This window comes from Malaya genurostris, chromosome 2 (assembly GCF_030247185.1).
Source record: "Malaya genurostris strain Urasoe2022 chromosome 2, Malgen_1.1, whole genome shotgun sequence".
Classification (NCBI taxonomy): domain Eukaryota; kingdom Metazoa; phylum Arthropoda; class Insecta; order Diptera; family Culicidae; genus Malaya; species Malaya genurostris.
In genome coordinates this window covers 129,075,325-129,086,962 of record NC_080571.1, presented here as the reverse complement: position 1 = coordinate 129,086,962, position 11,638 = coordinate 129,075,325, and the positions used below count along the sequence as shown (strand labels likewise).

Sequence of the window (11,638 nt, the reverse complement as noted above, 5' to 3'; positions counted from 1 at the left end):
TATTTGAAATTTACGTAAACAAATGGAATGACAGTTTCGCTCTTTATAGTTCTTTGTATTTCTAAAATCGAGATTTTTGAAGAATCCGAATTTTTAGGCAAAATTGTAGGATTTTGAAGCATTTATTGGTAGGAGAGAGAAACTCGATTTGTTTACTTTTGTAAGATCCGTCCTTCTTTGAAAAAACCAGCTGATTTATGCGTTCGTTTTTGTTTTGATGCTGCACCCTGGTGATGTTTCTTCTCGAGTAGTGCCTACGGGTTGATTATTACCGTCTGGTGAGTATTTTGTGATTTCATGTATAGCTAAATTATTTCATCGATTAATATTTCTAGGTGCTGTCTTAGAGTAGTATGTGTTCAATATCTATTACGACGCGATGGGACTATACAACCATACAACTCCAGCCAAGAGCCGTCGAGAGTGGAGGGGAAAGGGAAGGAATCACCCCGGGCCCGGACTTTTCCAGGGGGGTCGGAAATTCGAAGATTCAAAATGGTTTTTTCATTCTTCATAACAAAAAAAATAACGCCTTGAATCCTCGACACGAACACGATTACTTTAAAAATGAAATAATTCTAAGGATCCCAATATGAATACAATAATAAAGATGATGGGGGATGCATTAAACTATTACAAATTTACTTACTTCAAGCGCTTAGTTTTTTTTTGTTAATGATAAAATTGATAATTAGATTCTAAACATATCCCTTAAATAAAAGTCAATTACGATCATTTCAAAGTTACTTAAAAGATCAATTTTGGATACGATCAAACTCAAGATATAAATAAGGACAAATGAAACGATTCCAAGTCATAATGATAATTTTCAAGAAAGATAACGTATAAACCGGTTAATTTTATAAACAGCGGTTCAAGAGAAGATTTTATATATTTTGATCGAAAAATGTTGAAACAGTAACCTTGAACCAATAAACTCAGTAATAGTGTAGCTCTATTGATTCTTTGTAAAAAGTGTCGATAATCTCCGGAAAGTGCCTGAAAATACTATGGCAGCAATATAAGGAAGAAAACATGTGACACAGTCCGCACGACATATTTTGTTACTACCATTGATTTTCACTTTTGCATATTAGGAACCAATGCATACGCAGAGGTGTCTATCTCCTCTGTGTGATGAAGACCATGTATAATTTCACCCCTCGCACTGACAACATCAACGAGAGCTGTTTTCTTTCACACATATACACCACTGTTACATAAAGTGTTCACGCATCATGAGAGCGCGTGTTTATTTTCTTTCAACTCTAGCACTGGATCACATCAAATTACTATAGCAAAACTCTGAAATTCTCTGAGGTGGATGTACTATTTTAACCGAAGTGTGCACGCCGGTGAGGACTCTGGCGTATGGTTCGCATAAGAGAAGTGTGGGGTACGCATATTCAGCAAAAGCGCAATTGATCGTTAAAATTTAGTTTTTCCTTGCTGCGAAAAAGATTGTCATAGCAAGGCCACCGCTACCCTCTATAAATTTAAAAATTAAATCACAGAAGTGTTCGCTCACTAGTACGCACCAGTGGTCACTTGGGTGTATTTAGGCGAGAGCACGTGAGAGCTATTCATGCAAAGAGAATGTGTTTTACTTGCACCAGCTTCTTTAACCACAAGCACACAATCAAATTCTTTCTATTCGACACTGAAAGAAGTGCGCTTTCCTTTTTGTGCGATGTTCGTTTAGAGGCCTCCCCTCTGTTGAAATGAAACTTACTCGATGGTGTATCACTGTAGTGAAATGCCATCACTGACTAGTAGCAACAATTGTTGAACTAACATTCTTTCCCTTACAACTAAGCTAATCTAAGGTTTAATTTCCATTTGGTCCGGATGTAAACCGCAGACGGTCCGCCGGGGGTGCAAGCCCGTCGGAATATTTTTTAATGCGAGATTTATTGCCATCAGAAGCATTCATTCCATCATCTGGCGGAAAATCTGGCAAATTTAAATCTTTTATCATTGCACGGAAAGAAAAAAAAACTACGAGAATGTGTACGAGACACGACCGAGCATAATGACATTAAAAATACAATTTTGAAACTCTCCATCAAAAGATTTAAATTTGTGAAATAGGTAAGTAATTGTGAAACACTAACGTTACTAATATATCACCGCCAACTACGTTAAAGATGTATTTATAAAAATATTATCTGTTTTTTTTGCGAACTTGGCTTCCGTTCGTAAATAAAGATTTCTTTTCACGACCCGCAATCGCGACCTAATCTAATGTTCATCTAGAAATAATATAATTCCGTCTTCAACTCACCTAGTGAGAAGCGTTTAAAATGACCGCCTCGGGCCTAGAGCTACTTGCCAGACTGCCGGGTCTGGCAATGTAATTCAATTCGAATTTCCGTGTTGAGCATTAAGACGTTTCTAATCGTCACCCCCCCCCCCCCTCCTTTCAACCCCTTAGATGCAAATGATGTTTTTCTTGCCGAGAAGTTGACGACCCAAATATACAAATATAATAAACAACAAATTACCGAGATACAAGCGCTTCTTATTAGGTCCAAAATATCTATCGCCGAAAGTTCTGAATTGGTCTGTTAGTTTCCTTCCAACTAGACCTGTGCGCCGCCGCCAATAATTTCGACTCGCCGCCAATGTGAGAAAAGGATGAAAAAATTATTTTATCAATGTGGAAAATTGTTTACAGTTTTCATGAGAATTCATTGAAAATTAACACTAAAGCATTTTCCGCCTACTTATACTGAAAATCAGTACTACCGACGTCAACCGAAGTCAATGCCATTTGATACAAAATCTATTTTTTGTCTTTATTTAAAAGGTGCCAATAGCTACATTATCGCAAAACTGAACTATCGGTAGCGACACCTGCAAATGAAAAATGGAACCAAGCAAAGAAGGGTTTTCCCGAAAGTTTTCATATCAGCAGTGTTGGTGATTGCCGAAAATTTGACAGAAGCTGCTATATTGCTATCTATATTGTATACAACATTTTCAATCCAGTAGAAGATGCTACAAAAACTCGAGTCTCTCAATGCATGAACCGCGAGCGAATTTATCTACATTTCTTCGCTCCACTTCATACTCTGAGTATTTCACGGCCCTCAAAAAAATTACAGTCTGATGATGATCGTTGCTGTGTGGAATTTCCCAAGAGAGAATCGCAAGTTGACAATTATCGGAGAAAATCGAATCGATGATTCAACTTGATGATTCTCATACTAGGTTGCCATATTTCAAATCCCTTGTGTGGAGCATTCACAGACATTTTCATAGACACAACTTATACAAAGGTTATATGCACATAGTTAGAATAAGCGGCAATAGTAAAATGAAATGTATAGAATCGGATCGCGAAACGGGAATAAGCGACCGTTTGTTACTTCAGAGAGGATCCCCACAGCAGCGTGCTAACCTTTGATTCTCAGAAATGTCATCGAAAGAAAATCACTCTCGCACTGGTGTCTATTCTATGTTAAATGAGCCATGCCGGGGTTTTGTTGTTGCGATGATATCCGTCTCTCTTTGATGGCACTGATTCAATCGTGTGAAGAGTTGCTGGTGAGCGTTCTTTGATACGATAAAAGCCTACCTTATTAGCAGTAGTGATTTGCAACAATTTTTTCGTTTATTTAATAGTAAAAATTTACATCAGCAATAAAAGTAAACTCGGAGTAACATAGAAGGAAATCGATTTCATGGGTAAAAAGTCGATTTATGTTAATAAAGTCGGTTTCAGAAGAGCCTGGGAACAGAATGGTATAAGCTTTTATTTTTTTCGCACAGTGGGCAGTATTGTTTTTCATGTTCCCCCGAAATGAATCGACTGACAATTGTTTTGAGATCGATTTTAGTATTTTTTCAAAATGGGTTACACATCATCATCAATGATTAAATTCCAGAAACCACCAAAATTGATAATTTTCATCGATTTGAACACCCTAATGCACATAAGAAGTGAATTTATATGACACATTGATATACTCTATCACCCATAATTAAATTTCCGAAACCCATGAACTTTATCATTTTTATCAATTAGTACACAGTATGAACTTTATTGGGAAAGATCATAAGCGATCTTCTTCAGCGTTTTGACGATTTTTGTCGTGAACACGATATAGTTTACTATGGGCGAAATTTACCCCGTCGTAGGATGGGTAGAACTTAATAATGAATATCACGAATAGTACCTAACCCAACAACATAATTTTTGCTCCATGCTGTCGAAAATATGATCAGCAATTTATGATGAAATTTTCAGTAATATGAAATAACCACAACGTATTCTATTTTTCGTACACGCTATAAAGAAAACGAATGGATGTTTGAATCTGAGTTTGTTTTCAAGATGACCAAATCGATTTTCACAAACTTATAGGTTCAAAGGAAAAGTCTTACAGTTTCATACGGAATTCATAAATTTGTTGTGGATACTACTTCCGGTTCCGGAACTACAGGGTAAACAGAATTTGTAGAGTTTGTTAGATTTAGTTCGACCAAACTTTCCTATTCCTATTCAATGAACAGTTGTTTTTGCGATTTCAACAGTAATATTGATGATGTTATGAGTAATATAAGAAAAGCATCATTACACCACTAGATGGATTAAAACAGGTTTTTGTTTAAAAAAAAATTAACAGGGTTGTATGCAAGACACGACCGAACACAATTACATTCAAAATGAAACAATTCAAAGGTTCCCACAATTCAAAACAAAAATAAAGATGATGGTGGATGCACTACACTAAAGACTTGTTCAAGTGACCAATTAGAAACTTAATCTTGCTTAGTCGCTCAGATTGTTTGCGAATGATTAAATTGACAACTGAATTCTTTCATAATAATAATCCCCCACGGGAGATTTTTTAATATTAAGTTCCATTGAGTACTTATTATATAAAAGTGCAAATAACTTGACAATCCATACTTCGTTCTCAGAATTTGTTGTACAGTGTCAAATATGGCAAACTGACAAATGGTTACCAAACTGCGGATGAATTTACAAGAATTTTGAGATATAGTAGAACATTGATAGATCACGTGTATTCCAATTTCGACGGTATTTATTCAAATGTGGAAACCGATCGCAAGATTCCACATCATGAGACAAATGCAATTTCCGCAACGAGTAGCCGCAGTGAAAATAAAGTGTTGGAAAAAATATCCAAAACAAACCATATCTTGACTTGTATCAAGAATCTTGAGTTGTACACATTTGACTGGAAATTTGGATCGCAGGGCATCTATTTGGAACAGCTCAAAAAGTTGATACTCAATAGACCTCTTACGGTTGAAACGAGAGAGGAACAGTACAAGAGGTTTCTGTAGAACTAACAATGATAGTCACTGGAGTAGATGTACACAAGCACGAAATATTTATTCACGGACACGGACAGCAGAGAGTTATGGATAATTCTCAAACAGCTTATCAAGCCTACACATAGTGCATCGGAAAACACGGTATACAAGAGCATACAGAACCAATCATATCAGAAAAGTTCAACAGTTATTTCAAAAATAGTGTTCAACAGATCAATCAAAGTATTGAATTGGTAGATGCGCCTGTTGAAATAACACAGCCGATGAATAACTATTGTAGACTTGATGAATTTCAACCAATCACTTTTGAACAATTGAAAAATATTTGTTTTAATTTGGGAAAATAGACTGGTATTGACAATGTAAATTCAAAAGTGATACAGGTGGATTGCTTTCATTTTATCGGACACGATCTACTGGATTTGGTAAACGAATCGTTGTACACGGGGCACGTGCCAAAAGTGCGGAAAGAATCTCTGGTGGTTCTACCCTAAGGTTACTGTTGGCGCGTTTTTCGGGGCCATGGAGGTGAACCTTTCCAACGGTAAATGACGGTAAATTATTTTCTCGATCAACAACCAAGTGCCATCGTCATAGCAACGAAAACAGAAAAATTCTTGCTGTATCTTGCTATTTATTATGTTAACGCTTCGAGGTCTAATTTAATACTAAAGTTTTTACATGCTATGTAGGCTGTTTTTATAGGACGGATCGCTGTTTATGTTGATACTATGGTTACTGATTATAATTAATTTCCAGAGCGAACGATTTCTTCGCGAACATACTCCCCACGGCTGTGAAGAATTCACTGAACTAAGGAAGTATCTTTGTTGTCTTCAATCGGTAGAACTGATAATTTTGATACCGCTCGTCTGTAAATAGAACCACCGATACATACATCCACTGTTCGCACCATATTATCTGCACCTGGATAGACTTGCACGATTTTTCCTATTTTCCAACATTGGGGTGGCATATCCCTTTGCTCAAGTAAAACGATCATACCGGGTTGAATGTTTGGCTGTCTTTGAAGATTTTTTCCTCTTGGCTGCAAACTCAGCAAATAATCCCGACTCCATTGCTTCCAGAACTGCTCACGGAGATGTTGAAGGTATTGCCATCTTAACTGACGATTGATTGGTATTTCATTGTAACAAGGCTCTGGGGTAGCTATGAGGGAACGACCAATTAAAAAATGGCCCGGAGTTAATATATCTATTTCTGGATCGGATGTTGCGCATAACGGTCTAGAATTCGTTATAGCCTCAACTTGGCTAAGAACTGTAGCATATTCTTCAAATGTCAGATGAGCAGCTTTCAATGTTCTCTTGAGATGATATTTTGCGGTTTTTACGACACTTTCCCACAAGCCCCCAAAGTTCGGTGCTTCCGGTGGAATGAATTTCCAAGAAATCTCTTTGGCTGGCAGAATGATGAAATCTCATTGATAGCACTACTGGTTTGAAATTGGAGGTATAGCTCGTGTAATTCAGACTTAGCTCCCTTGAAATTGGAACCGTTGTCGGAGTAAATTTCTTGACAAAAACCTCTTCGGCTAACGAAACGCTTCAATGCTGCAAGAAATGCGGCGGTTGATGTATCTGAAACCAATTCCAAGTGGGCTGCTTTGGTTGCCATACAAATAAATACTGCTATGTAGGCTTTCACTATTTTTGGTTTATGTCGACCTTCTTTGACAAATACTGGTCCGGCGTAATCAATACCTGTTTTCAGAAACGGTGCTGCGGGTGTAACTAGACAAGATGGCAGATTTCCCATCAATTAACTGGAACTTCTAGGGTTGGAACGGAAACATGTGATGCAGCTCCTGGTTATTTTTCTGACAGATGATCTTCCCTTTAGCAGCCAGAAACGTAAATTTAAAGTTGTTAACAGAGTAGTAGGACCTATATGTATATTTTCTTCATGGTATGTACGGATGAGTTGATCAGTAATTGGATGTTTTGGAAGTATGATTGGGTGCTTCACATCGAAAGGCAAACGAGAGTTCTGAAGCCTTCCTCCAACACGCAAAATGCCATCGTCGTAGATCGGATCAAGAGAAGAAATGTTTTTGTACGGCCTTCTGGACATCATACGATGAATCTCGTCACCAAGCGCTTCGTGTTGAATCACCTTGATAATCAAATGTAGTGCTGAGCGAAGTTCTTGGATTGTAAGATAGTGATACAAACTTCGTTCATTCGATGATTTCAATTTACAATTACTGATGAATCGCAGCCTCTGCATTTTCCTGAATGTACTGAACTTGGAGAACACAGGTAACCTTTCTTCGTTGACAACAGGGGCCACAATAAGGTGAACCTTTCTTAATTCTGGAAGATCTTCATCTGGAATATCATCAGGAATCTCCAAATTGTAATCGGCTTTGCTTAGAAACTTCGGCGCGTTCCACCAAAGCTCATTTGTACTCAAAGCGAGTGGCAGTTGACCTCTGGATATAATATCGGCAGGATTTTGTTTAGATCTGATGTAATTCCATGTGCAACCTTGAGTGTTTTTTACAATTTCCATTACTCGGTTTCGAACGAACAATTCAAGTGATGGTAAAGGTTTTTTAAGCCATGCTAGAACTACCTGACTGTCACTCCACAGAATCACATCTGATATTTTTAATTGGAAGGAATCCAGGACTTTCACCAATAGACGAGACAGTAATCGAGCACCAAGCAATTCTTTACGTGGAATAGTCATTTCTGCAATCGGAGATACCTTGGATTTACGGCACAGCATATTCAGTCGAATTGTACCATCAGACAGGATGCAACGAGTATAGATGACTGCACCATATGCAGCAGCAGATGCATCTGAAAAACCATGAAATTCGATATTTTTGACACCACTAGTTATAGTACATCGGGGAATCTTTATACTGTTAACATGGAATAACGATTTACGAAATTGCAGCCATGACGCAAGTAACTCTTCTTTTAATGGATCATCCCAAGCGAGTCCAGCTTTCCAAATCCTCTGCATAATTATTTTGGCAATAATGGTAACTGGAGATATGAGACCAAGCGGGTCGAACAGCCTGCTAATCTCGGATAGTACCGAGCGCTTCGTATGTGGGTTTTCTTCTCTGTTGGTAATATTGACGTTGAACACAAATTCGTCCTGTTGTGGGCTCCACATCAAACCCAATGTTTTCATTACGTTAACTGAACTGTTATCAAGATGCACTAATTTCTCACGATCGGATTCGGGAATTTGGTTGAGAACTTCTATGGCATTGGAACACCATTTGTGAACAGGAAAACCACCTCGCTCGAGCAACTATTTGAGATTGACATTTAATCGCCTCTCTTACAGTATTCGCACCTGAAATGACGTCATCTACGTAACAATCTAGACGGATAATTCGTTCAGCGAGTGGGAATGAATCGCCTTCATCTTCGCAAAGCTGCATTAAACATCGGGTAGCCAAATAAGGAGCTGCATATGTCCCATAGGTAACTGTTGTAAGTTCCAAAATACGAAGAGGGTCGTCTGGGTTTGAACGCCAAAATATTCGTTGAAACCTTGTATGCTCAGGTATAACGCGTATTTGCCGGTACATTATTGTAATGTCGGCAGTAAACACCACTTGATGTTTTCGAAACCGTAGTAGAATGCTGAAAATGTCACTCTGAAGTGTTGCTCCGACTTGTAGAACATCGTTCAATGACTTCTCAGCTCGCGATGATTTGGCAGAAGCGTCAAAGACAACCCGAATTTTGGTAGTTGAACTTGATAGGCGGAAAATAGCATGATGCGGCAGATAATAACCGCTACAACTGATATCATCATCAGATTCAACCACTTCTTGGCAATGACCTAGCTGCTCGTATTCCTCGATAAACTTGCAATATTCCTGCTTTAAGAAAGGATTTTTTCGAAATCTTCTTTCCAACGCAAGGAATCTTCGCATAGCCAAGCTACGATTGTTTCCCAACTCCTGTACAGAATCTCGAAACGGTAAACTAACCATATAACGACCGGTCACGTCTCGAGCATGACTGGATTGGAATATTTTTTCGCACTCATCTTGCTCGAAACTTAAAGTAGCAGACTCTGCAATTTCCTCCAGCTCCCAAAATTGGCGAAGAATATCGGAAATGGAGTCGGTTGTGGATACTAAGCACTGCTGAGAAGTAATTGCACCGTCGAAATCACCTGCAACTACCCATCCGAAGTGTGTTTCTTGAAGTTCTGGCAAATTATTCTTTAACTGCATTCGACCTGTTTTCAGCAACCGCAAAAACTGTGAAGCACCGATTAGCATGTCGATATCAGAAGGGATGTTAAATTTTGGATCTGCCATAGGTAGATTAACGTCCATTGGCCACGAAGAAATATCGATTTTTGCAGATGGAATAGGTCCGGTAATTTTGGGAACCACTAAGCATTCGATGCATGTTGTGAAATCGGATAATCTGGATTCCACCTTCACCACTAGTTTTTCCTTGGCACAAGCTTTGGCTCCTCCAATTCCAGCAATAGGAACATACACAGCCTGTTTTTCAAACTTCAAACGATCTGCCAAGGTCTTGCAAATGAAATTTACTTGCGAACCGCAATTTAATAGAACTCGACATGGTATTGTCCGTTTACACTGATCCTTGATTAGCACAACAGCAGTCATAAGCATCACGGTTTTAGAATTAGAATTGCTGCAAGCTACAACAGTTCGCGGATACTTCAAACTGTCCTTGCCGGTTTTGTTCATTGGATCTGGAGTCTGGCTTGTTGATGGGGCTTCTGTAAAAACACTCTCTTCATGTAGTAGAGTGTGATGTCTCTTATGGCAGCGATAGCAGGATTTTTTTGATGAGCAGTCCAGTGACCTGTGACCGAGCCGAAGGCAATTGAAACAAATGTTCAGCTCCTTCACTTTCTCAATTCGTTGAGTTGTTGACAGTTTGTTGAACTCCGGGCACTCAAAATGACGATGGTTGCCGCCACATACCTGACAGGAACTTGCACCAGTGACAGTAGTTACAGCATGTGATTTTTGATTGAGTGTTCTTGAACTGGATTGCTGTTTCGGTACGGCTTCTCTTGTTGTAATCTGGTGCCGATTTTGGAACCTTTCCAAAACTTGGCATTCGTTTCATAAAAACAGTGCGGTTTCTTCATATTTGGGCAATTTGGCATGTTGCTGGGTTCTCTCCCACAGTTGAAGAGTTTGTTCATCTAATCGCGTGGTAAGGATCTTCGTGAGAATAAGACCAGAAAGTTCATCAACTACTAGTCCTTGGTACTCGAGACCACCAACATGTCGGTTAAATGTTTTTAGTAGCTCGAGTAAATCCTTATGGTTGCGTTTGGTCATCGGTTTCATCTCGAGCAGTCCTTCAAGATGAGTATCGACGATTACTCTTGGGTTTTCAAATTGGTCGCTCAGCTGCTTCCATGTTTGTTGAAAATTATTGTCAACTATCATTTTTGCCGTAATTAATCCAGAAGCATCATCTATCAGCGCCTTATCAAGGTGATGTAACTTTACTGCATCGAAATTACAACTACGCCCGATAATGTCTTCAAACATTGTTCGGAATTTCGGCCAATTTTCCACCTTCCCATCGAAAGTGGGAACTGGAGCTCTAAGTGATTGCTGTTGAATGGTTGCGGAAGAACTTATATCTCGAACAGCAGCAGGAGAAAGGTTTTCGACGAGGTGCTCAATTAAAGAAAGCGTGTCCGTATGAAGAGCGTCGAAAATGTCCAGGGCTTCATCTTCATCTTCAATTTCATCGGAAGGGGTAACCTCAACAATTGCTTGGTGAATCGTAATAAACTCGTTATAGTGAAATTCTAGTTTCTTCGCGAATACTTTTAGCAGTGATGCACTTATTTTACTGGGATCGTTATTTGCTTCCTCCAGCGTTCGGCTTATCGTGCTTACTCTATTCTGGATCTTGGTACGTTGATGCATTAAACATGCTTTGGAATCTACCTTCTCAGTGCTGATGATGGGCTCTGCCTTGGGAGTATGGTGTACCTTCGGTGGCATTTTCCTTCTTTTCTCTGATTACTGGTTCTTGATGACTTGCATCTGATAGGTGGACATCCGGCTCGAAGGACCATATGTTGGCGCGTTTTTCGGGGCCAAGGAGGTGAACCTTTCCAACGGTAAATGACGATAATTATTTTCTCGATCAACAACCAAGTGCCATCGTCATAGCAACGAAAACAGAAAAATTCATGCTGTATCTTGCTATTTATTATGTTAACGCTTCGAGGTCTAATTTAATACTAAAGTTTTTACATGCTATGTAGGCTGTTTTTATAGGACGGATCGCTGTTTATGTTGATACTATGGTTACTG

The 11,638-nt window shown here is 38.9% G+C and overlaps 1 protein-coding gene across 1 annotated transcript; it reads right to left on the bottom strand.

The window, feature by feature from the left end:
- Positions 1 to 8,066: 8,066 nt before the first annotated feature.
- LOC131428826 (uncharacterized) lies at positions 8,067 to 10,036 on the bottom strand. The gene is made up of 2 exons (XM_058592869.1): positions 9,296 to 10,036; positions 8,067 to 8,138 (listed from the first exon to the last, which is right to left on the bottom strand). The coding sequence occupies exons 1-2, from the start codon at positions 10,034 to 10,036 to the stop codon at positions 8,067 to 8,069; spliced, it is 813 nt and encodes a 270-aa protein (XP_058448852.1).
- Positions 10,037 to 11,638: the final 1,602 nt, after the last annotated feature.

Excerpts from the sequence above, each read along its gene's own strand:
- LOC131428826 (XM_058592869.1), bottom strand. The coding sequence starts at position 10,036 with ATGAACAAAACCGGCAAGGACAGTTTGAAGTATCCGCGAACTGTTGTA. Across the intron at positions 8,139-9,295 it reads ACGTGACCGGTCGTTATATG|ATGCATCTGCTGCTGCATAT; the intron begins GTTAGTTTACCG and ends ATGGTTTTTCAG.